Source organism: Lutzomyia longipalpis, chromosome 2 (genome assembly GCF_024334085.1).
Source record: "Lutzomyia longipalpis isolate SR_M1_2022 chromosome 2, ASM2433408v1".
NCBI classification, from domain to species: Eukaryota; Metazoa; Arthropoda; class Insecta; order Diptera; family Psychodidae; genus Lutzomyia; species Lutzomyia longipalpis.
Genome location: NC_074708.1, coordinates 34,064,247 through 34,091,948, shown reverse-complemented (window position 1 = coordinate 34,091,948; position 27,702 = coordinate 34,064,247). Strand labels below are relative to the sequence as shown.

Here is a 27,702-nt window from a genome sequence, read left to right as displayed (position 1 = left end):
AGGCCCGGAGAGAAACACCAAAATGCTGATGCACTCAGTAGAGTTCCAGTGAGAGAAAGCTTGAAACTCGCGGAGGAAGAAGAATCTCGTGGGGAGATTCTAATGCTACAAGATGACGTCATCCCTGTTTCAGCCGTGGAAATTCAGGAACACACGAAGAAGGACAAGACACTGATGCGTGTGAAGAGGTGGATTTTGGAAGGATGGCCCGACAGATGTCCTGACCCTGAGTTGAAACCCTTCTTTATGGTTCGTAAAGAATTGTCAATCATGCGAGATGTCCTGCTGAGGGGGAATCAAGTCGTAGTTCCAAAGACGCTCCAAGAGAGACTGCTGAATTCACTTCATGCTACACACTGGGGCATGGTGAACATGAAAGCGATAGCTAGAAGCTACATGTGGTGGCCTGGTATTGATGCGCAAATAGAGACCAAGGTCAAGCAATGTGAGCGGTGCCAAGTGGTCCGAAACAGTCCGCCAAGAGCACCACTGTGTTCAGATGAAGAACTGCATAAACCATGGGAGAGGCTACATTTGGATTTTGCGGGACCTGTGAAAGGAGTGACTTATCTCATAGTAGTGGATGCCATGTCAAAGTGGTTGGAAGTGAAGATTGTTCGATCACAATCCAGCAAGGAGGTCATACGCATTCTCAGAGAGCTTTTCGCGACACATGGTGTACCCTCTGAGATATACACAGATAATGGTACGGCGTTTGTGTCTGAAGAGATGAAGAAGTTTCACAAACAAAACAACATCCGTGGTATTACAATATCTCCTTGGCATCCTGCGAGCAATGGACAAGCAGAGATTATGGTACAGAAGGCAAAAAAGGCTCTGGCGAAAATTGAAGGGAATGATATTAATTTGAAGTTGGCACGTTATCTATTTGCTCAGCACACAACACCAAGCAACGCAACAGGAAAAACCCCTTGTGAGCTATTGATGGGAAGAAAGCTGAAGTCATGTTTGAGCAGGATACACCCGGAGGAAATCAAAGGGGAAGGAAAAGAGAAGAAACAGCCAAGGAAGTTCCGTGTGGGAGATGCAGTGTATGTGAGAAACTACTCTGAGGGCAATCAATGGGTTCCAGCTTGGGTGGCAGAGGTCACTGGACCTGTCTCATATAAAGTTCAGACTGAAAATGGAACAGTGTGGAGACGCCATGTAAACCAGATGATTGAGCGCCTTGTGAAGAATACACCACCACCGGAAGACTTCGGAGCGACTTCAGGACAGCAGAATGTAGAAGATGAGCCTGACGATGGAGAACCATTATCAGAGGAGGAAAACGATTTTGAGAGTGCCTCTGAGAGTATTGTAAATACTACAGCAGAGTCACCGGAACAGGAACCACGACCCCAACGAGAGCGTCGTCTTCCGGCATACTTGAGAGATTATGTTTTGAGTTAAAGGGGGAAGAGGTGTAGTGTATTCTAGTCATGTATTTTACAGTGTAAATAGTTGTAACGGATTTTGTCACTTTTGAAATATATATCGTGAAGTACAGACGTGTGTTTTGGGGCTCCTGAGCAACGAGGCTGGGATTCTAATAAATACATATAATTACAGGTACCTAGAATAGACGGTACAGGTTATAAGGAAATTTTGTCGCCAATTTAATTCGGACAGTCAGAGTGAGGCAATAATGGTAATTGGTGTCAAATAGTTTAACTCCCCCATTCGTATAGTACTAATAGAGAGAATAAATATAATTTCTGTATTTGATGTATAAAAGTCTTCTATTTCCATTCATCATCAATGAAGACATTCAATTATAAATATTCAGTTCGATATGCATAATATGTATAATATTCATCACATTATCATAGTATACATATGTCTTTCAAATAATATACTAAAATAATAAAATTAATTGAGAGTATCCTAAAATGTTACCAGATTCGAAGTAATATTCGTACATCCTCTGAATATCTATACTGGAAGTTTTTGTTGAAATTAAATCCACATGTTTCAATTTATTACCACACTGTTACATAGAGAACCTTTATAGCTTCCTCAATTAATTGGAACTTTACTTGTTGCGGTTGGTAGTACAGTAGATCAAATAGAAGAATGCATGAAAGAACCATAAAGTAAAATTGACACAATTTTTCCACAACTTCAAGGATTTTATCATGAAAGATCTCTCGCGCTCTCCCTCGCACTTCTCGTGTATATATGGTAAAAGTTCACAATGTGACAAAATTGAGGTGGTAAATTTTATGTGGCATCACCACCATCTCTGTAATTCCTTTTGATATTTTTCTTCGGTTTAATGTACAGAGAATTTCAGTACATTTAACATTGTACATGGAAAAGACAGAACCATTGACGTGAATTTAAATTTACACTCGCGGTGTATCACCCCCGGAGAAGTAGGGGGTTTGTTTGAAAAATTCAAAGAACTTTTTTTTTCTTCCTTCACTTTGTCCCCACTTCCATTCATAGGGTATTTTGGATTTGACTCTATCACAGAATTATCGATACTTATAATGGAAAAAGCTCAAATTAGACAATGAAGTGTAAAAGCTAAAGTGAATATAGGTGTTAAAATGAATGGTATTCTTAGTTATGGGATTTTATGTGTGAGTGTGTATTATATATACAATTCAACACTGAACATGTTTTCTAAATTAATATCTTTGGAAAAATTGTTATTATAGTGGTTTTCGAAGAAATTTCTTAATGATTCTAATTAATAAATTGCGGAGGAAAAATACAAAATGTTGCACGAGTAGCATGTAAAAAAAAATTGAGGAGGGACATAAAATTACTTTTAATTGCCTCACAGTATCCAATTATGTGTTGTTGAAATTCTTTTCTTTTATACATACACATAGTAAAACACAGTAAAGTAACTCATTTTCTTTGAGCTAAAATTTATGAGTTTTCTTTGGGCTTTCATTACTATATAGTCCTAAATGAAAAAGCCATAGCTTGCACGTAGTTTGTTTGATGAGCTTCCGTTAAAGAGGAAATCAATACTAATATTTTCGTTTACATTATACAATACTAAAATGTTTTCCAAAATGTTCGCTGCAACTAATAAAGAACAGGTGAGACCTAAATATGATTCAGTAATATTGGTTTTTACAATAACATCCATCATTGAATCAATATTGAAACCAATCAAAATGATTACCTAATACGTTACTACCATATATAATTAAAATAAAGCTCATAATGTGAAACACTAATTCCTCCAATCTAGTTTAGTATTAAAATAAATTAAATTGTGCCATGGCAAAGCTTGCATTCAATTTGATTTGTGGTCAACTAATAATGAATCAGATTTAGAAACAAAATTTGTATAAACTGTTTAGGGATTAATTTCAAATTGCCATCATGTCACAAAATATGTATGTATGAATATTATGTACATACATATGCGTACTCGAACGCTAAATGCTTAAACCAATGAGTTATCTACTCTCATTATCAAATACACTCAACGTACTTGCATTAACTTTTCGATGACGTACGCAATTCAAGGTATTGTGATAACAGCTCCAGATAGTGGGTCATCAAACCAAATTGTGTTTCAAAATAATTTGCTCTACTACAATCTATAAAAAAAACGACTAAACGCCTTCTTATGTGCGAAATTTTATTTTTACGATTAATGAAAAATCCTTCAGTAAACGTTCAGCACTAACACGAAATTTTAAAATAAAAATTTTTCAAATTTCATTTAGCTATTTCAGTTTATCTACTGTTTTGGACTTTGAGTTAGGTGGATGTCTTACATTTTTTCATGACTCAATGTGAAAGCTTAGTAAAAGCGTGCTCGGAAAAACCACATTAATTGTTAAATAATTTTTGAAATGGTATAGAAAGATAGTTGAGAGAAAGTTTTAAAACTTTTGCAACTTGACATGATTCCCCCCCCCCCCCAAAAACAATGGAGGATTTTCATGATAAATTTTGTGGAAAACAAACAGCAGTTCGTTAATTTCATTCAATGGCGTTGCACATCATACACGAAGAACTGGGTAAAATGGAAAACTTTTGCATTCCATGGGAAATTCATTCTTTTAATTTTTTTGTTTGGTGCTATGCGAAAAAATGCATGAAAACGTGTACGTGTCTTTGGCATAGCACAATTCCCAAGTGGGATGAAAAGGGTTTAGTCCTGCATCAACGTATCAACGTTTAGCTGTGATTTTTTTTACATACAGCTACCATACATTTCAACTTCCATAATGGCTTCTTAATAAACCACAATCACGTCAAATTGTTAAAAGTCACGGAAGAGGAATTCCTCTTTGCGTCATTCGTTAAATTTGGTTCAATATTATTTTATACATAAGCTGAAAAGTTGAGTCCGTTAAGGAAAAAATCATTTAGTTTTCTTTCATTAACCCAAACAGCTACTTGTTGATATTTATTGTATTATTAAATGGACTGATGTGGATGTTGAAAAACAAAAACACATTCATTATGAATTTTAAATTAAAATAAATATGAAGCGTTTATTTAATAAAATTATGCCTTTTACAAAAAAAAACATAACTTTATTTATTTTTCAAAATTTTCAGTTATAGTCGGCATTGCTATCTACCCCTACCCACATAATGTAGGTAATAGATTATATATTGTCTTTAAAACGTAGTTCTTATTCATCCAAACGTAAGGATTAAATGTAACAAAAAATATTTCTTCCACAAAACCACTTCTCAAAGATTAATTTACAGCACAGAAAAAAGTTTTTCTCATCACTTTCAGTCATTTCTGATTTATATCTTGCCTCTATATGTCTTGTCAAATTTGCTATAGAAGGCAGTATTATGTGCGAGGGAAGGGACATCTTTAGTAGCCACACATATCCCGAAAATTTCCTATTTAGGGCTTGTCACGTTTCACGCAAAAATAGTTGACCCTTTTTAAACTTTCCCAACCTCCTCATGTGTGCAAAGACCGAAAGAAGTGGACAGATTGTTAAGGAAGAACATTAGAGGTGAGGGTATTGGAAAGCATATACTGATATAACACACCCTAAAAAACGACGACCTTTGAGTTTCTACCTGAAAGCTCACTGTCGTGTGAATTTATGTGACTCCCCATGTCTTAAAAGTTCCACAAAGAATGTCGCTTTCTGGGGATTGCGAATACCAAAAAGTCACTCTCTTGCCGCTTTACTTCAATTTTTCGGGTAATAGAGTTATTCCGCCTTTCATATTTTCTTATATTCGTATTTTATGTATGTATACCTAGCGGACTGTTAGGGTGAAAATTCACGAAACTTTTCCCAAGGAAAAGAGCTCAATCAGAAAGAGAATATAAATGTATGTAGTATGTCAGGCGGGACAAAATGGATCTTATATATATTTTCTCAAGTTAAATTTAGGTCCGAAGGATTGAAAAAGAAAATCATTAGGTTTATTGAAAATTGATTTCCGTCAAAGAAAATATTTTTTCTCTGGGTCAAAAAGTATTTAATAAAAAAAAATACATTAAAAATTTCAAAACTTGTTTTTCCTCCTTCCCGAAATATTTCGTTAAAAGAAAAATATAGTAATGTCTTCTTATTAGTTTCCTTGTGGAAAAAAAGCTACAAGTGTTTGAATTATTGCAACGAAGCGCGTCGTCATTGATTTCAATCCAAGTGTGGTAGATTTTCTCTATATTGAATTTAATCTGTAAGCTGTATGTATGGGATGAAGTGGGAAAGGAAGACAGCGAGAAGGACATGGCTTAGTGACGTCACGAATCTCATCCTGGGCAAATAATGTAATTCAGCTCGGAAGACACGCAACTCACAGCACCACTCCCCCATTCTTCCCCATGGAATTACATTTGATTTTATCGCGGGCACCCCGTCTGCCAACCACGTCTGAGATACGCGAGCGGTACTGCGGTTAATAGTTCAGGGCAAGAAATTTACATATTTAGTGAGGCACAGACATAACAATGTTTTGCAGAATGAGGCATACATTTGTGGACAAAAAAGGTGACGAGTGTTTTTTAAGAAAAAAAGCTTCATCTGCTTTTTTTTCCCTTTTTGTTCCTTTATTTTTATGACATTGTGGTAGACGAATTTTGATCAATTTTTTCAAAGCATTCTTCCTAATTCATTTTTTTTCTTTAAATTGGATAAACGATCCTTTTTTGCATTTGTCAAATACAGAAGTCCAGTTTAGAGGGGAAGAGGGCCCTATAAAATCCAAGAATCAGTAAAAAGAAAAAGGTCAATTTAGAGTTTATTTTTTTCTTGCGAATAATTTTCTTTCCATTGTTGCTTGCTTCTCACTGAATAAGGAAAATGTGTATAAAGAAGAAATTGCAAATATATAGCGACAAATTACCACACGTCTCTTGGAAAGAGAATTTAATGAAGAAAAACAAATTAGTTTGTATTTATATGTGACTGTTTTTCCTGACATCTTAACAGTCAGACAACACCCCTTCCAAATGTTTAGGCAGTTTTTCCACTATTGCGTTTTATGTGTTAATGGAAAAACTTTCTATTAATCTTCCAAGTGCGTGCACGTTGACAAAAACATTGTCAACTTTGTAATTAGATATCTTATGCTTTAGGGGAATGCAACCAAAAGTAACTTACAGAGGATATCCTTGATAGCGTTATATAGAAGAAAGTTTTCCCGTTTTCTTTCCTCCCACAACATTAAACGATAATTCTTACGTCAAATGCCCGAGGAATACTGATGTTTTGTGTTTGAGCAAATAGTTATATAAGGGATGGTCACGTTATTTTGGAAACTCTACAGGAACAAAATGGCCAAAATGTGAGAATTTCAAATAATTTTTTTGAGCACAAAAATTTATTTTCTAAATCGAAATTACTGAATTCTTATCATTATTTGGCCATTTAACGAGAGTACAAGCAAATTTTGAATTTTTGGTTTCAAAATTGGCTTGAAAATCGCTCTTGAAAGTCCCCGAGTTTCCAAAATAACGTGACCATCCCTTATCTTAAGAAGTTTCATTGCTCCCGCATTGCTTTTCCCATCCTTTCACTCACTTTTTGAAGAGTTTTTGTACTCTCTTGGGCATAATGTAGCTGTGTTGTGCATGAAAATTTTCTAATTAAATGTCTCAATTTACGTAAAATACGTCCAACTTTTTTAAATCAACAAAAAAAATTTGCCATAAGGAGCAAAATTGGCTCTAAATCTAAAATGTTTCCAAGTGAATTTCTTTTATTTAATTTAATATTTGTTCAGAAGTTATTGAACCATACCACAGAATATAAGGGCAGGATTCACATAATAACCAATAATGTAAAAATAAGAAGATTATATTGGAGTTTTCTTCCGGTGTAATTTTATATTTTAAATTTCACATTAAAGGCTTTAGGCACAGGTAAACGCGCGCGTTTCTAACATTTTCTCACACCAGCAATACCACGAGGAATTTTCATCTATACTGGTGAATGTTGAAAATTGTACAGAATTTCGGTCTCTGATACGTGCCAGAAATAATAATTTGCAGTTATATCTGGGGGTTACAATTTAATAATAAATTCAATTTGGTATAGCTCAGGGCTACTATGGGAACATAGAGCTTCTATAATCTTACAAGAGAGGGATGGTATATATAGCAAATAGCCCATAGAGAGAAGATATTCACTTACATCAAATCTCTCCACTGTGTTTTACCACTAAATATTAATTGATACCACTGAATTACAAATGATTAGGCGTAGGTGTTTTTTTTTTTAATTCTAATACTAACTGAAGCCATTACAAGTAGGTATGAATATAGGTATGAATAAATTAATTAATTTTCTGCACATGAAACATAATTTCTTCACAAGATTGAATCATTTTTGTGTTGATAAACATTAGAAAATTTAAAAAAAAATACTCTTCCAACATTTCTAAGTCTACAAAGAATTTTAAAAGGGGTTCGTTTTGTTTTCATAATCGAACCTCAATAAGACTGAACATGGGCTGAATGAGCTGTAGAAATTAATCATTGAAAATGATTATTACGATGTCTTTTAATTGATATTGTTTATAGAAATAAATAAAAGACATAATTTAATATTTCTCAGAAATGTAATATGAAACCAAGTGAGTGATGGTAATAGAGCGTAAAAGCAAATTCAGCGTAGAATACCATGTTATATAGGGAACAATATGTTCTATTGATACCGCATTGATACGCATATATTTTGTAAAAATATACTTTCTCTGTGAGTCTGTGCCTGCAGACGTCCTGATCAAATATTTTGCTTCGAATAAAATTAGAAATCAATCGATTCTGAAACATAGAGGTAGTAGTACTTATACATACGTATTTCGAAGCATAGTCTTAGTCGCTTCTGTGGAATTCTGAATGGGCCAATAAAGTATAATGTGTACAATTCCACGATTGTCGCCTCAACTTTTGCGAAAATTGCTGAAATAGGGGGTGAAAAGATGATGGTATAATTGCTTTCTCTCGTGCCGTTGGAAGAAAGCTAATATCTAAATGAGAAAAAGCGCGGGGTAAAAATTCAATAGATCTCGCTCTCCTTCGGGGTAGTCCCCAGACTTGGAGGAAATGAATGATGACTTTGGCAAATAATTTTCACGAATCCGCGAAACGTATATGGAAGAAGAAACATGGTTGGAAAAAGAGGAGTGGAAGAATGTGATTTTGTTTACTCAGCGACAGAAATACATTTTCCATGCCTTCCATTTCTCATCTACCGAATACAACCGTGTTTCTTTCATTCTCTTTGATGGATTTCGCCCATTTTCGTCCAATAAAGTAGGGTGGAGAATCAACAAGTCGCATTGACTTTCGGTTATTCGCTATATATGGGAATATTTGGGATCCTATTTGGGATATGAATGAGACATTGGAAAACCATAAAAAAGTAATATCACGTAGTGAAAAAAAAATGCAATTTGATGAATACATACACATATGTATGTAGGTACATGTTATGTTTTACTATCAATGCGTACAGAAACATGATATTATTTATTCATTCCTTATAAATGGGTTGCTATTAATTTTAATGTTTCTTTTGATACATACACATTACATACTATGTACATTCTGTTTGGCATTAAATTTCAAAAGGATTTTTTTAAAAGAATATTATATAGGTATACAGGTACCTACATAATGTTCCCACACAGATTATACCGGTAAGGATTTGAGTCTCGAATCCTACAGAACTTTTATATACTTAGGTAAGATACATAATTCCTTTGAAGATTTGAAATAGTATCTAGATATGACATTTATGCCAAAAAAAAAAAAAACGAAAAAAATATCCAAGAAAAATATATTATCTGGAAAAATAAATATAGGTAACCTATAAGCTTTAAATAAATGAATTTTTCACTTTTAAATTAATGCAATAAAAAAATTTAATATTTAATACTTAAATTAAATTTCTTTATTGCTGACATATTATGCTCTACTATTAGAGTACTTACTTTAATGAACTAAAATAAAATCAGTTTATGATTCAATGAGATTAAAAGCACTTACCGTGGAAGCAGCATTTATTATTGTAACTACATAAGAAAGTGGATTTCTGTGTATTATACAATAGGTGCTACACCTATTTTAAACGACGTAATATAAAGAATAAACTATGCAAATAGCAAAAAAGAAAAAAAAAATATTAGCTCCAATTGTAAAAAAAATCCAATGAATAGTAATTCTTTCTACATACAGCAATACCTAACATAACTAATTCACATCTTGGTGTGAAATGAACTGATTTCTTTCAAATTATTATACTATAGACTGTATTTTATCTCTCACTATCCATGGATTTTTTTTCGGGTATATTTTGTCTCAAATTCATCATACCAAATTTCACAGTCATTTGCAAGTAAATCCATGTGTGTGATGTGTTGGGTGAAAATATCCTACCTGCAGATATACTCAGCGTTAGTAATGGTCCCACAACTTTAAGGGAGTAAGCGTCGTCTCTTTGTCCGGCAGCAAAATATCCCACCTGCAGATATACTCAGCGTTAGTAATGGTCCCACAACTTTAAGGGAGTAAGCGTCGTCTCTTTGTCCGGCAGCAAATATCCCACCTGCAGATATACTCAGCGTTAGTAATGGTCCCACAACTTTAAGGGAGTAAGCGTCGTCTCTTTGTCCGGCAGCAAATATCCCACCTGCAGATATACGCAGAGTTAATAAATGTCTCCGGTTTGGAGGAACAAAAAAATTTTTAGCTGTGTTTCTTTCAGACACAGCTTTTGTGTACCGAGCAAAATCGAAAGTCGTCAGATCGGGCTCAAACTTGGGATGAACACGAATTAGGGTCCCCACATTCCAAAAAACGTATGCGCCAAAAATAAGTTTTTTCCGGCCGGCCGTCCGGCCGTCCGGCCGTCCGGATTCCAAACTTAAATTGCAAGAGAACGGTGATAGATAGAGACTTGCGGTAAACGGCAAAGTTTAAATATCGACCTGAAGAAATCCGATTATGAGGTCAAATCCACCCCCCCACCCCCCCGTCCGCCATTTTGAATAACCTCAAAATTTTGTTTTCGCTATATCTCAGCCGCTATTATAGCTAGAGGGCTGAAATTTTGATATGTTGTAGGGGCCATCAAGAGCTTTCCAACGATACCTCATTTTCGAAAATCGGTCAAGCCGTTTAGTCAATATGGCCGCCACAATTTTTCATCGAAAATCGACCATAACTCGAAAACGACTTGACCGATTTTGATCAACTCGGGGTCAAATGAAAGCTCTCAACAAACCCTACAACTCTCTAGAACATCGGAAGTTTCAAAAGTGACCGCTAGGGGGCCAAAAATCAAAAACAAAATTTTCGATGAGTTTTCGATGAATATCTCGAAAACGGCGACATAAACTTTTTTCATTTTTTGATATGTTGTAGCTGACCATATTATCTAGCTGCATGCCAAAAATGAAGAAAATCTATGGATCCGTTCTCGAGATATAGCCTTCCAAAGTTGGCATGTCATATCTCGGGTTCTACAAGTCCGATCTTGATCAACTCAAGCGCAAATGAAAGGTTTCGAGAAACCCTACAAATGTCTAGAACATTGCAACTTCGAAAAATGACCACAAGAGGCGCTAAAGTCAAAAACTAAGTTTTCGAAAATTTCGAACTCGAATTTTTCGAAAATGGCGACATAAATTTTTTTCATTTTTCGATATGTTATAGCTGACTTCAAGACCTTTCAAACAAAAAAAAATTTATGAAAATCTATGGATCCGTTCTCGAGATATGGCCTTCTAAAGATTTATTAGCGTATGACTTTTTACTTTTCCCGACTTTGCGCGTATTTAAATTAATTCGCGTTCTAGTTTTCTCTCACAAAATTGGTACACTGAAAGAAACACAGCTCCCGTAAGCTTGGTCAGCTTACCAGTACATTTCTTCCGGCCTCGTGGGGAATTTCACTGCGCCACAATAAGCATGAATTTTCACGTATTGAGCACTTTGATTGAATGTTTGCCACTTCTATAATTAATAGCACACGTGTGGCAAGGAAATACTTAAGCAATTTTAGCAGCGGACTGTATAAAAATATAAAATTAAATGCAAATTTGCACACACAACGTTTTTATTCTTTCCCAACCATTTTGACAGTTCTCTTTTCTCTCTCATTCCGCCACGTCATCCCAAACTTTTTTATAGTAAAAAAGTTTGGGAGTCGTGCGCCGATATTTGTCATGCGGCGTGAACATGATGGCAATCAAGTGAATCTGAGACTTTTCATTTTATATTCATGAAAAATCGTCAAAAAAATTTCCATTTCATTTGTGCAGAAAATGACAAATAAGATCGCGATTTCATTCAGTGTCGAATGTTGGATGTGGCAGATAATTTCGAGGGAGGAGAAAATGAAATGCTAATCGAGGATTTTTCTGCAATTGATTGAGCTCAATGGAATGGGAGGGAATTTGTATTAGGAACAAACGAAATACTCGCGTTAAAGAAAAGCGACAGACAGGAAATGAAGAGATTTCTGATTCCTCGCTGGTCGATGGGTATTCATGGTATTCATTATTCTATGACTTGGATGTACTGGTGAGATATATGAGTAGGTATATGATACTAGAAGCCAATTTTTTGAATAAATTTAAAAATAAATTTAATTCGCCCTAAATTAAATAAGTGAAGTAGATACGTCAACATTTTGCAAATATATAACAAACCCACGCCACGATGAGAGCTTTTTTGACTGTGATTATGTGGATAGCGTAAATTGAAAGCTCCTGAAAAATTAGATTAATGGAATGACTCAAAATTAAATTTTTCTTCTATTTATATCCCCAAGATTAAACCAATTATTTTGCAAAAATATAAAAAAATTATTTCATCAAATATTGTAAACTATTTTTTTTATTATTTCAAGCACTAAAAATATTTAAAAAAAACACAATCAAAGCGTATTCTTATATTTTCAGCGAGGTCTTATCAAGCACTTTGGTAGTAAGAAGTATGTACTTTTCCTCAGCAAACAGAGCATTAAATTTTGCGGTGAATCTCGAGGGAAATTAATTTTCTCCCACAATCTTCTCTGAATTAATTCTTATGTTTATAGAGACAAAAATTATACTATGAATACTCAGCATATTTTTCTGCAAATTGATTAAGTCACTGGAGACATGGTGAAAGGATGCTCTGTGAAATTCATTTTATTTTTCAAGTGCAGAATACGAGAAAAGAATGTAGATTGGATTTTCTTCTTTTATTTTACCTTCATTTACTGCTGAAGACAACTACTTTGCCTTCCCTCCATATTAGTTGGTATACCACAATCGTGGCATACCAAGTATTGTAATCGTCGGAAAAACCGACTACCTCAGATCGGGCTCAAACTTGGTATGAGCACGTTTTAGACATCCCACATTACGAAAATGGTGGTGGAAAATTTTTGATCCGGCCGGCCTGCCGGCCTTCCGGCCGGCCTGCCGGTGGTCCAAACTTTGCCTTATATCTCGAGAACGGTAACAGATAGAGACCCCCGGTTTGAAGTTTTCTATAGAAATGTGGGTGTAAAATTTCATTTTTTCACATTTTCACAATTCAAAATGGCCGCCGTCCGCCATTTTGAAATACCGGCAACCACTTCCCTTATAGTTAGAGGTCTGAAATTTTAGTATGTTGTAGAGCTCAGTGAGACGTTTTCGTCGATAACTCATACTTGGAAATCGGTCAAGCCGTTTAGCAAATATGGCAGTCTAAAGCAAAAAGTGTTTTTTCGATATAACTTGAGAACGGCTTGACCGATTTTGACCATCTTTGTATCAAATGAAAGGTTTCAAGAAGCCCTACAAATGTCTAGAATATTCCAAGTTCCAAAAACATCCGCAAGAGGCGCTAAAATCAAAAACAAAAATTACCTAACTTTAAGGGGCTATATCTCCCAACATCTGTTATAGATTTCCTTTAAATTTTGATATGTTGTAGCCTGACTCAATATCTTTCACCAGTCCGAAAATGAAGAAAATCTATGTCGCCGTTTAGAAGATATAGCCATTTGAAAAATTCTTGAATTTGAAAAGTTCTAAGAGCCATATCTCTTGAACCGCTTGACCGATTTTGCTCATCTTAGTATCAAATTAAAGGTTTTGCAAAACTCTACAACTTTCTAGAACTTTAGAAACCTCTAGAACCATTCCTTTAGGACAAAAAGTGCAAAAAACTGTTTTTGTTGAACAAAAATCCGCCATTTTGTGTTCTGGAGGTGACCTTGAAATGTATCGAAATATATGTCAGATTATAGCTTATTTCAATACCTTTCCAGAACTAGTCAAGAAATTTCTGTATGTGCAATAGAACTTGAGATATAACCATTTTTGTCTTTCGAATTGATGAATTTCATAAAAAAAATCACCTTTGCCTACTAATACTACTCACAAATTAAATTACAACGCATAGACTGACCCATCCGCGTTGTGGTATACCAACTCTAATAACTGGACGCGTTATGATTGACTTTCTTAATTCAATAAAAGCTTCTTGGAAGAAGTATTTCCTTAAATAAGCTTCCTCGGGGCGCTTTTTCTGCGTTAAAACAAAACTTTGATTTGTTTTATTTAATTATTTTAAGAAGTTTTTATTCAAAATTTTTGTAAATGATGGAAAATCTTTGCTGTGAGATATTGCATATTAAATATTTCGATTAATGTTCATATTTGTTCCGCATAAACGTTTCACCCATACCCACAAATTTGGGGCAATTTTGGTCTCTTCCTGTTCCCTTGTCGGATCACTCTATCGCAAATTTTCATGTTGTTCCCTGTCTTTATTTTGAGCTCTTGGCAATTTGTCTAAATTGATGGACATCCTCCATCGTTGTCCCTCAAACCCAAAAAGCAAAAAGGAAGCTGCTATACATCGGAGAATACCAGAACCCCTTTTTTGCCACAGTCATAGTTATAACGTTATAATAATAAATCATTCTGCCGGAGTCAAAATCTCGAAACAAATTTAATATATTGTAAAATTGTCTATTAATAGCACCCCCATAATAATATTTTCATGTGACTTTGGTTTGGAGTGAGAAAGAGTTGGTAGACACTGTATGAAAATTACATATAGTGAGGTAAAAAGTTTGTGGGTGGTTGAATGTTTAGAGATTGATGGGGTGGTGCAGGGGGACGAAAGGTGCTCCAGATCCAGATATAAAATTAGATGTTTCATCTCTCGCCCTATTAATAGACCTTCTAACATGCGCCTCTTTTTGCCTCCACAGGTGGCGAGTGAGCAACGTTGAAGCGGTGTGGTCGGTCAGGGAGGCGGTCGTCAGAGAATGAGTGGGTGAACTACGGAGCACGAGGGAGCCCTCCCCTATTGGAGACTGAGACGACAAAATGTGGCACATCGTGTAACAATCCGGCGATGAAAAAGCCTCCTTGTTGCTTGGTAGGTTCCAAGGGACAGCTGATGTGGCCGTCCTGGCGTCCCGCTGCTGGCCGGTGTGGTCGAGCTGCTTGTTCCAGAATCTGGGGCTGCAGCGACTGGAGAAGCGACCATTGGTCACCTCCGTCATGTTGTACAAATTAAATTTACGAATGTGAGATCTTGAGACTCTGGCAGCGGACTTCGCACTCCCCGTATATGTTTATTCCCATAACTTGGCTTCCCATAATCTCCATGTATAGCTCTGGAATGTGCTAAGCGAGCTTACTTGGTGTTGGGAGTGTGAGGAGTTAGGAAGAGTGTCTGTTTATTTGGGAGGGGTGGTTTTAACAAGTTGTAAAAAAAAATTGTGCATAAGTGTATTGAAACATTAAGGGGTTAAAGACCGCGTGGCAGGGTGACGCCAACGGAGCCACTGAATTCTGGGGGGCACAGTGTTTCGGTGTTGCCTACCTTGTCGCGGGGGCTCGGCAGCCCCCGCAACAAGCCCCCCTAGTTCACCCGTTGACGAGGAACAGTTGACTAATGTGAGTTTGGAGCCGTACACCACTGTTATACAGCAACGCTTTGCTCCACCGCAGCAATCACCTCTGCCACATATCGAGGAGGAGGAAGAGACACAGGAATCATCGCGACAGCAGTCCCAGGAGGACCTAAGTGTCGCGCGTCAGGCATTTTTCACAAATAGCACACCTGCAAGGGGTGCCATTGTCAAATTCTACGATCGTTGCGTACCCGACGACTTCACGTCGCCATCGCCACGTGCTAAGCATCAACGGAAGCACGCCAAGTCGCGCAATAGATCGATCACATCTACAACTTCCAGCGACACCGCATCGAGTGGTGCCAGGAGTGATCAACCAGCAGCAGGCACCTCAGGGGCTCTGCTGCTACTACCCAAAATGCAAGCTGAACAGGGTTCCATCGGGGATCTGCAGAAGTATCACAGCCGCTACCTCAAGAATCGGCGACACACTTTGGCCAACGTTCGGTGAGTCATTTCTTTTTGATCCTATTTTTCATTCTATCACATCATCGCAACAAATTGTGGTGAAAATTTTCACTTTTATTATAGTTAGGAAAATTCAAAGTGACTCCACTATTAGTCAACCTTGTGTGATAACTCTGATGATTAGCATTATAAATCATTCAGTTCGTATTAAAAATTTCATAAAGTTTTTTGGGAATGACGTAAGAAAATTTTAAAATAAAATTTCACATCTCACATTTTCTTCTTCCTCTTTTGCTTATCTTATATTGGACGGCTGCTCTCAATAATAAAATTATAAATCATCTGAATATGATCTGCAAACACTAAATTAAATCATCTTACGTCTGACAATCTGTGTAAATATATCGTAAAGTCAATGTTATTTACTAAAAGGTGTTCTCTAAAATAACATTAGGGGAGACAAGGGTCAAGCGAGTGAAACATTCATTTTTTTTTTATAAATAAATTAATATTTAAGCCATTTGAATTTCATTATTCTAATTTTTAAAAAATTGACGTGGTTTTATGGAAATGATTTTAATGTTATTTTCTTCATTCTCTCATGTAAAATTTTCTGACATTTTTCTTAGCTGTTAATTTTAAAAAACTTTATATTTTATTGTTGAACAAAAATTTAAAATTATGCAAAACGTTTGAAAAAAAAAATATCACAAAAGTTCCAAAAGAACCCCAATCTCCCCTATTCAATTTTTTACGTTATCATGTGTTATGTATGTATATATAGTATTTTTTTCTAAATAGCGGGAAACTTTCACAGTTCAACAAAATATCCGAAATTCTTAATAATAATTATACTAATAAAATTTCAGTGGGTAAACATATGGTTTATCATAAAATATATATCGTCGTCACACCATATGCGGTAGTATTGGTTCAATTCGTGTGTCTTCTGAGACTTGTGTGTATGCCACTTTATGTAGTAATTTTTAATTATATAAACTTTCAACACCTTATAGACTATTCGGACTATTCTTAATGTTGTGGCAAATTCGTCTTTTTGTTTATAATTTTGAAGTAATTCCTTAGATTAGTTTTGGTACTAAAGCCTTGATTGAATGAATTATGATTTATGATTTATAGTAAAATAGTTTTTCGTTGACTTTGAAATAAATTTTCAAATAACTTTTAAAGTATTACAAATCATATTTAAGTATACGTCATAAAAATCTCTGGAGATAAAGTTTAGAAGCAGAAGGGAAAATTTGTTATGTGAGCTTTCTGCAAAATTGATTTATATATTATTCTGTGCACCTACCCTCCCTTGAGCATAACGTAAACTTTGTAGGTATTCCATACATGAATCTTTAAGGGATTGCACTATTTTTTTTCGTTTATTTTTATACTTTATTAAATGCAATAAATACTTAGCAGCAATTATTATAATTACTTACCTGCATTACGCGAAAGATTATTTTTTACAAAAAAAAAAACAATTCTTGAAGAAAAAGCTGTTCGTTGCATACGCTATAAATGCAATGTAGGTAGTATACAATCCAATCCCATAGGGTATGTCCTCAAAGTTGTTACATACACGCAAATTATATGCAAATTACTTTCATTAGTTATTGCATCATAATAATCATTTTCACCCTCTGTAATGGTGGCTGAGGATTTGAAAATCAAGTCACAGCGGAAAAACACCCCGAGCGTGAATGTTGAAAAGGTATGTTGGGGTGTACAAAGTGTGACGTACATGGCTTGTAATGGGGTTTGTCGTGCATTCATTCACTACAACAGTATGTCACATTATAAGAGAAAGTGTATGCATTTGAAAATGCAGTGTCATAGAAAATTGCTTCTAGTGGCATACAAAATGCGATTTTTCTTTAATTTTATGCACATTGGAATTTGAATTATATATAGCAAAATATTCCAGTTGTATATTAAATGTTCCTTGACTTGAAAGACATATTGAAGCTACATTTTTTTCCGTAAACTTCCTTATTTGATGAATATGAGTCACGTTCGGCACGCGGGGCTATAAGTTGTAAAATATATAAGAAGATTAAATGTATAGTGAATAAATTAGCAGCACGTTAAATTGTTAGCCTCTATTGTGGGTGAGTTTTTTTTTTTTAATTTTAAAATTTTTTGTGTAAATACACAATTTTCCACGCGCTTTTCACATTTTTCACGCCTGTTCGTGCATTTCAACAGCCAGGGGGTACCGTCATGTGTAAAAAAGTATATTGTTAGGGAATATGCCACTCAAACCATCCAAGAGCTAAACCCCAAAAATGTGTGTTGGTGAAGAATTGAAGAGGTAAAGTGCGTCAGACGTCGGCAAATACATGCATTCACCTCATACAGGTGTTGCTTTTCTCGCGATGATTTATTTACACCACTTTCCCATTTTCTTTTGTCATTTTTCGCCTCCCCAAAACCCTCATTTCAAGAGCACACACATACTTACATGGAGGGGGTGGTTCTACCACATATTACAAAGATGGGGGAGGTTGATGTTTTCACGCGTTTGAGCGTAAAAGTCCCCCGGATCTGAGGACTGCTTGTGTAAAAGGTGGAGGTAAGAGATTATAAATAATTCGTCAAGGTTGGGAGCTTTTCTCAATCATTCATCTTAAGTATGCTATATATAACAATCATGATGGTGAGCTTCGATAAGATTTGAGTAATACATTTTATTGTGCTAAATCTGTGCGTAAGTTGTATTTTAAGCATTAGGTACTGTTTTGCACGCACATTTACATTCTGCGACGCCGTTCAAGAGCTCTTAAATGCGTGTACAAACGCTTGTTACATTCTCTTAAGATATTTTGAATTTACCATAAAAAATGGAAATTATTAATTATTATTATTGAAAAAAAAAAAATATTAAGCAAGAAAATATGTATGAGGCAAAATACCGAGCAATAGCTCAGGTAGTTATTTTGCAAAATATATTTTAAGTATGTGCAAACTTTTGATGTAAAATTTGCAACATAATACTGTGTTAAACATAGTTGATCCCTGACTAATACTTTGGGGAAATATTTCAGGAGAAAAAAAAACGATGAATAAGATATTTTCCAGCATAAAAGTAAATTCCACTTGTTAACGTTTTGCTGTTTTGCTGTATTGGTACGAAATTATCCCCCTTAACCGCTAAATACAGTCATATTTAATTTTAGTATCACAATAATAAGCATGTAAAAGGAGAAAATCCTGATGGTTCGTGTGCACCACGCATTTGTGTGTATATATTTAGTAAAATGGAATGATTAAATGAAGTAAATTTGACCCGTTTGAAATACATGAGGGTTTTCTCCGCCCCACTGATTACACCCAGTTGTGGGGGAAAAGCTCTTACGCTTTTCAGTGCAGCACAGTGAGTGTAGAATTTGTGCTGAGCTTTCAGTTGATGCAAGAACTGCAGTTAAGTGAATATGATGAAAGTTGCGCAAACACCACTATATAAAGGCTTATTTATATAGGAAAGTAATGCATTATGACATTGGGATAATACAGGTGCATTTTAGTGCAATTACTACAATTACTTTGACATTTTCAGTAGGGCTGGTAAAATTCAAATAAACTAATTACTTAAAAATTAGTTGCAAAAATACCTCAATGAAAAGGAAAATTCCATGTGGATTTTATGATGAAATTGCTGACGATAATTCTTAGGAAAGATTAAACTAATAACAGATTAATTCATTATAATGCAAATTTTATTAATGAAATTGCAAAATAAATTAAATCATTCCAGAGAGAAAAATATGTGTTTTTTTTATGTAAATGTAAATTTTTTGATAATCTTTCTTTTACTCAATTACATTTTACCTATAAAATATTGGTATTGTTTTTGCGTATAAAAAAAATAATAAATTTTACTATTCATCTTTTATTCATGACTTTATTAAAAAAAACCAATTCAAATATGTCACAAAAAAATTTACAAAAATAAAACAAGTTGGTCCTTTTATTGCACTATCCTCCGTGAACATATGTATGTACATATATAATGTATGTAGGTATGCATAAAATGAATTTTGAACTGTGTATATGCAATGAATTGATTGTGTACACAATCAGTAGATTTAATGGAAAGGCCTTGAAAAGTGTGGAATGAGTTTGTGAGGGAATTAGTGATCAATTAAAATTATAGAATCCGATCAAATGCAATTTGCATATTAATTTCCACTCGTAGATACAATTTGGCGTTGATTTTCACAAGTAAGTGTTGTACCATTAGCTCAACAAGAAAATGCGGTTGCACGCGAAGAGACTTTTACCTGGGCAATTTAAAAGGTTCTCTCCAGTTAATGCAAATTTCAATATTTGCAAAACATTTTACATCATAATGTGCATATAAATATCCATATAGATTAATTAAAATGTGATAATTAAAAATAAATTAATTTACATTCATTCCTATGTGACACGTGTATGGTGTGTGAGAATGTGGTGTAATGAGAATGAAAGAATGCATGAGGAAAACAATGTTTATAGAAAGAAGGAAGAATGTATAAAAGGAAGAAAAAAAAGCTAAAGAAACTCAATTACTATCAAGTTAATAATCATAAAAAGGAGTGAAAAATATATTATAGCGCGATAAAATTATCAACCTTGACATTATTACAGACGATATATTTTTATTATGGGATATGGCGTCGTTTTGCCATATAAGAGAGAAAGCTCTATAAATAAAATCAACCCCCCTTTTTTGCTCACCGAAAGTTTACCCTTTTCCTTCTTCATTTAGTATCTAATTTCAGATGATTCCTCATGTGCAATAATTTGAGATTCGCAAAAGGGTTCAATAGGAAAATTAATAAATGATGTATAACGTAGGAAGTTCACTGTAGTGGGGTAAAGTTTCCTTTAATATGCTATTTTACACAATATTTTAGGCATTCACTTAGAATGTGTAAAGTAAACAGAACGTAAAGATTATTAACATTTAGTTACTCATAAGTTAATGAAAAAAGAAAACTTTACAAAACTAACTCAATTAAGTTAAATGAAAATTATTCAACGTTATTATTTGAGATGTAAATGAGTAATATAAATGCAAATAAGGGTCATATTTATGTCCTGTTCTAATGTAACATGTTCATGCGTTCTAAATATGATTGTAATTTAAATATATCTCAGTCAGATATATTTTATATTCTTATCGCATTCCATTCTATTCCTATTCGGGATGATTTTTACAATATTTATTTACATAGGTAACAGATAAATCACTCTAAGAAATCCACAGAAACAATATAGCCTGAAGGATTTTTATGTCTTTGCTATATAGAGATAAAGCTCTACTCTCATCTTTTATATTGCTTTTAGGAAAATGCCCTAACACATTTATTAGGGCAAATAATTATCAAGCTTATCTATTCAGTGTGAAAGGACTCCTATCCACGTCATACCACGAATAAAGGAGCTTTATATCAAATTTTATTTCGCAACCAATTGAATAAAATTCGACTACGTTCCATATATTATTAGAGTAAGAGAGATATGATGGTTTCTCGTTTTTAATTATGGATTTTCACATGAAATACGATTGAAGAATGAGCGGTAAAGAATATTAAGTGATTTTTTTATTGCGATTCTTTAAAGCCATGGAAACACGTGGAAAAGTCTGTGCCAGCGGGAGAAGATAAAATCGCGAATTATCTCATAAGAAGCAAATTTTGATGATGCGAACATTATTCTCTCGGTGAAACAGTATACGAGAGCTTGACGAGGGAAGACTTATTTATTTTTTATCCTTCAGCATGCGGTGGTATTCCCTAAAATATAATTACTATTTCTGGAAAAAATATATAATATCTATATAGAACATATTCCGGACGAGGAAGATTGGTTTTATTCAGTGCCGTTGATGTGCTAATATTTATTGAAGAGTATACCAAGTAATTGAGTAAAAGGTACGAGGCGAGCTATATAGGATAGAAGACAAGGTAAAGTAGTGATGAAAAATGGAAAAAGAAGCTTTATGGCCTTACCTCAATATTTTTCTAGCATGTATGATATACAGTACATATATATATGTATGTACGTACATACATACATGCGCAAAGATGATTCAGAAAAGAAGAAATATTGCATGTAATTTTAAATGTTGATTCATAAAGGTTTTGATATAGTCTAGGTCAACTTTGTCCATGAAAGCAGATTGACCTTTTTTCATGAGATTGGGTGAATGAAAGAACTAAAGCTTTTGCTATGAATTATATACATACGTTACTAAATATATACTACTTGAGTAGGTATATATAATTTAAATTAATTCATTCAATGGTTTTTCTTTTATGTAATCTACCCACACACAAAAAAAAACTTCTTGATTTGAAACTCCTTCTTGTGAATGAAAGGACAATTATGGAATGGAAATAATTCTTGAAGAAGGAGCTGGATGTTCCTTAACGTATGAATGCAGGGGAGTTGAATTTTTTTTGCCCTTCACTGTCTCTCGGAGAATATATATACGAGACAAATTCAGAGCAAACAAAATATTATATTAATCTCAAACGATGATGAAGAAACCCTTTTGGCTATGTTCGTTGGTGGAATACAAATTTCTCATTTTATACTGAAATTAACCCTCCATCACTCTTAAACCATTAGGTACGAGATTAGGTATACCTCGTAAATATGAAACTGGCTATGATACTCTTTGCTTCATGACTTTCTCGTGGCTTTTAGCTTTGGCAACGAAAGTTTCGCAGCTCTTATATTTCATAGATTTTCCAATTTTAGCCTCACTCCCTCTCATGTTTTATCATCTTTATTGTGTTTGTTAAAAGATATACATTCAAAACTCAGATCATAATTTGGATGAGTTTGCTTTTAATGTTCATGATGAAAGATACAATTATGAGTTGAACGAAAGAAGTATGATACTCAACTTACATACACCGTTTCAATCACTTAAATTTGGATGTATAAAATGTTACTCTTTAAGATTCCATATTTTCGTTTCGTTAACCCTTTCATGACCATAAGACTTTGAGAAATTTTCTTTAAGTAATAGTTTAATTAAATTAGGATTGCCTTTGGATAAACTAGATAATTACTAAATCTATTTATTTAGCAAAAAGTTTACACAAATTGAAGTCAATCATAACGCGTCCAGTTATAAGAGTTGGTGTCCCACAACGTGTAGAAGTTTGTTTATGCGTTGTAGTGCGATTTGTGAGCAGAATTAGTAGGCAAAGTTGATTTTTTTTGTGAAATTCAGCAATTTGATGCATAAAAATGATCATATCTTTGGTTCTATAAGACCTATAGAAATTTCGTGACTAGTTTTGGAAAGGTCTTGAAATAAGCTATAATTTGACATATATCTCAATGATTTTCAAGGTCACCTCCAGAACACAAAATGGCGGATTTTTGTTTCACAAAAAGGTTTTTTCGCATTTTTCGTCCTGAAGGAATGGTTCTAGAGGTTTCTGATGTTCTAGAAAGTTGTAGATAATTGCAAAACCTTTAATTAGATACCAAAGTGAGCAAAATCGGACAGACCGTTCAAGAGATATGGCTCTTAGAACTTTTCAAATGCAAGAATTTTTCAAATGGCCATATCTTCTAAACGGAGACATAGATTTTCTTCATTTTCGGACTGGTGAAAGATATTGAGTCAGGCTACAACATATCAAAATTTAAAGGAAATCTATAACAGATGTTCGGAGATATTGCCCCTTAAAGTTAGGCAATTTTTGTTTTTGATTTTAGCGCCTCTTGCGGATGTTTTTGAAACTTGGAATGTTCTAGACAGTTGTAGGGCTTCGCAATACCTTTCATTTGATACCAAGATGGTCAAAATCGGTCAAGCCGTTCTCGAGATATATCGAAAAAATACTTTTTGCTTTAGACCGCCATATTTGCTAAACGGCTTGACCGATTTTCAAGTATGAATTATCGATGAAAGTGTCTCACTGAGCCTTACAACATACTAAAATTTCAGATCTCTAGCTATAAGGGAACTGGTTGACAGTAGTTCAAAATGGCGGACGGCGGCCATCTTGGATTTTATAAATGCGAAAAAATGAAATTTTACACCCACATTTCTATAGAAAACTTCAAACCGGAAGTCTCTATCTGTTACCGTTTTTGAGATATAAGGCAAAGTTTGGGCGACCGGCAGGACGGCCGGCCGGCAGGACGGCCGGCCGGCCGGATCAAAAATTTTCCACCACCATTTTTGGAATGTGGGTTGTCTGAAACGTGCTCATACCAAGTTTGAGCCCGATCTGAGGTGGTCGGTTTTTCCGACGATTACAATACTTGGTGTTGGCCACGAAGTGGAACACCAACTAATATAGTAAAATATTATCACGGTAAACCACGATGCTATCATTTGTAGTTTGGTATAGGTACTTAGACTGTTAAAAAAAAACCTTCTTATGCTTTTACGAGGTGATATCCTCCTTGCTTCATAAAGAGATTCGTAGAGGTCGAGAAATGAGCTTCATCTTGGCGCACGTGTATGTCGCCTTTTGATGTAGTTATATGCTGCAAAATGATGAAGTTATGATATTATATAACAAAGTCAATCATAACGCGTCCAGTTATTAGAGTTGGTATACCACAACGCGGATGGGTCAGTCTATGCATTGTAATTTAATTTGTGAGTAGTATTAGTAGGCAAAGTCTATTTTTTGTAAAATTTAGCAATTTGACGGATTAAAATGCTTATATCTTAAGTTCTATTAGACCTACAGAAATTTCTTGACTAGTTATGGAAAGCTATTAAAATAAGCTATAATCTGATGTATATTGCGATACATTTCAAGGTCACCTCCAGAACACAAAATGGCGGATTTTTGTTCTACGAAAACAGTTTTTTGCACTTTTTGTCCACAAGGAATGGTTCTAGAGGTTTCTGATGTTTCGGAAAGTTATAGAGTTTTGCAAAACCTTTAATTTGATACCAAATTGAGCAAAATCGGACAGACCGTTCAAGAGATATGGCTCTTAGAACTTTTCAAATTCAAGAATTTTTCAAATGGCTATATCTTCTAAACGGAGACATAGATTTTCTTCATTTTCGGACTGATGATAGATATTGAGTCAGGCTACAACATATCAAAATTTAAAGGAAATCTATAACAGATGTTCGGAGATATTGCCCCTTAAAGTTAGGCAATTTTTGTTTTCGATTTTAGCGCCTCTTGCGGATGTTTTTGAAACTTGGAATGTTCTAGACTGTTGTAGGGCTTCTCAATACCTTTCATTTGATACCAAGATGGTCAAAATCGGTCAAGCCGTTCTCGAGTTATATTGAAAAAACACTTTATGCTTTAGGCCGCCATATTTGCTAAACCGCTTGACCGATTTTCAAGTATGATTTGTTGATGAAAACATCTCACTGAGCACTATAACATACTAAAATTTCAGACCTTTAACTATAAGGGAAGTGGTTCACGGTATTTCAAAATGGCGGACGGCGGCCATTTTGAATTTTGAAAATGTGAAAAAATGAAATTTTACACCCACATTTCTATAGAAAACTTCAAACCGGAAGTCTCTATCTGTTACCGTTCTTAAGATATAAGGCAAAGTTTGGGCGACCGGCAGGACGGCCGGCAGGACGGCCGGCAGGACGGCCGGCCGGCCGGATCAAAAATTTTCCACCACCATTTTCGTAATGTGGGAAGTCTAAAACTTGCTCATACCAAGTTTGAGCCCGATCTGAGGTGGTCGGTTTTTCCGACGATTACAATACTTGGTATGCCACGATTGTGGTATACCAACTAATTATCTCAACAAGTCTCGACAGCACCCACAAAATTTGCGAGTGTGAAATTGTACCCCAATTTAATGTTCATGAATTTTATTTTATTATGATTCTAAGGAAAAAAAATTAAAATATCTTCATTAAATAATAAAAAATTGCCCGGAAGACGAAATTATATATGTATGCATGAAAATTTTGTCAGCAACATTCCGGGGAAAATTTAAATAAATCTACAGAGTATTTAAGAAGAAAAAAAACAACTAGCATTTAACCAGTAAAAATTTTGATGATTTGGTTAATATATGTTTGTTTAATTTTCTATCATTCTTGTTCATTCGGGTATGAGAAAAATTGGCATTTTAAGCAATGTTAAAATAGTCATTAATAAACGACTTTATTTCATATGTCGCCACTTATTAAAAAAAAAGAAGGTAATAATAAACAAGAAAATTCATTTTAATTTTTTCGTAGACTGAGATAGGGGGAGTTAGTTATTTTAAATGAAATCTGAATTCTTTCATTCTCAGTAAAGAGAACAGTTAATTCTGTGAAATATGTTTTACTCATGCATATATTTTTTCTAATAGCATTTTCTATTACTTAAAATTTCCTCCGTATTTTCAACTTGTATAAAAAAGTAGGCTTTGCCAAAAGCTTTTCCTGACTAACACCACTCCACTCCAGTCTTATGTATATTTTATCTAATATCATCTCATTATGCATAATTTCCATTCGCTTCGACAACAGAAAATTATAATTTTTTTCTGCTTACCTTTGAAAGTTCTCAAAATTTCAAACTGAATATGCTGAAAACTAGTGAAATTAATTCTAAGAATATTTAATAAGAAGGATTTAATTTATGAATTATTTTTGATGAAATATAGACCGAAATATAACCTATCTCTTGTTTTTCCAACCCATTAATAAGCAGTAAACCGGAAATTAGAAACGATAGCAATAATTTGTGGGATTGGTCTTGCATCAAATCAAAGTACAATCCTGTAATTATTCATTTACTTAACTACAGGTTATTGTGGTATATCACCTGACCAATAACTACTGATTATTCTGCAAGGAACAATTACGTAAACATTTGTTTTTTCCAAGTGAGCATTTCTTGATTGGAACTCAAAGGGCTATTTATCTACTAAAATCTGTATTATTATGTACATAGCAATTGATTCTATACCCACAAGTTGAACATAAAGTAGATAGTCGCATTAAATTACTTGTAATAGCTTTTCGGACATCATAAACTTTTGGATACATCTAAATAAAATATGGGGATTCCTCCCTGAAATGTAGTGAATCTTTCAACGATCAGCATGCGAGGAAGGAGTTGATATTGTCAAAAATAAAATGAGGGACTCTAGATTCTTCACATCCCACGCATCCCCTTGTGTGAGATTCTTACACTGAAAACTCACAGTGGCCTCACATGATGGAGAGATTTGTGATATAGACGTCAGGAATTTCGTCAGTGTGGTAGGGAAGATCGTGAGAGACGCGCCAAAATATTCCACGTTCCATCACCTCTTTTCTACCAAATTATTCCTAACTTTCATACGTAGAAGTTGTGGTTAGATTTTTTTCTTGTGCGACGGTATGGGGAGGGTCAGGAAGAAGTTTTTCTTTCCTCAATGCTACAGTGACACGCAGCATCAGAATCAAGATCATGATTGTCAACACACCTCAAGCAAGTTTCATACTCAGGCGCAATTAAAGAATTTCCCGTCTATTTAGTCTGACTCTGCGTGTCGCGTCGAAAGCTCTCTCGCGTGCGCGATTTATTAGATTGTGACGCTCGCGCAAGACATAAAGTACGTAAAAGTGAAATGTAGTGAATTCTTGTGCTACTCCTGAGTAGATATTTCAAAATACAGTGTAATTGCATTAAATGAAAATTACCTATTTGTTGAATTTTGACTCAAAAGTACACACTACATTCACAAATATTTATCCGTCTTTTGTGTGTGTCTTCGCAAATTGAAATGACTTCAATTTATTAGTGAAGGATTTCAGTGAAAAGGATTCCATTATGAGTGATGTTCCAAGAATTGAGATTTGTGACAATAAGCTCGTATGGTATGTTATTTTGGAATGCAATTACAATTTGACATCAATTTATTAATTAGTTGTTATTTTTAGAAATCGAATTTATCAATTTTTATTT

The 27,702-nt window shown here is 34.5% G+C and overlaps 3 protein-coding genes across 7 annotated transcripts in view; all 3 read left to right on the top strand.

Moving 5' to 3' along the window:
• The window catches only part of LOC129790342 (clavesin-2-like), an 891,203-nt gene that overhangs the window by 572,210 nt on the left and 291,291 nt on the right, over positions 1-27,702 (top strand). The window lies entirely within an intron of this gene.
• The window catches only part of LOC129790146 (cAMP-specific 3',5'-cyclic phosphodiesterase), a 102,672-nt gene that overhangs the window by 9,654 nt on the left and 65,316 nt on the right, over positions 1-27,702 (top strand). For 4 of the 5 annotated variants that reach the window (XM_055827487.1, XM_055827485.1, XM_055827486.1 and 1 more), the window contains exon 2: positions 14,669-15,826. In XM_055827487.1, coding sequence (XP_055683462.1) covers positions 15,738-15,826 — 89 coding nt within the window. In that variant the 5' untranslated portion in view covers positions 14,669-15,737. Of the gene's footprint in view, positions 1-14,668; positions 15,827-27,275; positions 27,615-27,702 lie in introns of those variants that run through there. The other variant, XM_055827488.1, reaches the window with a different exon arrangement.
• On the top strand, positions 103-1,413 carry LOC129791264 (uncharacterized protein K02A2.6-like). The gene has a single exon (XM_055829333.1). It carries the CDS (start codon positions 103-105, stop codon positions 1,411-1,413), a length of 1,311 nt encoding a protein of 436 aa, XP_055685308.1.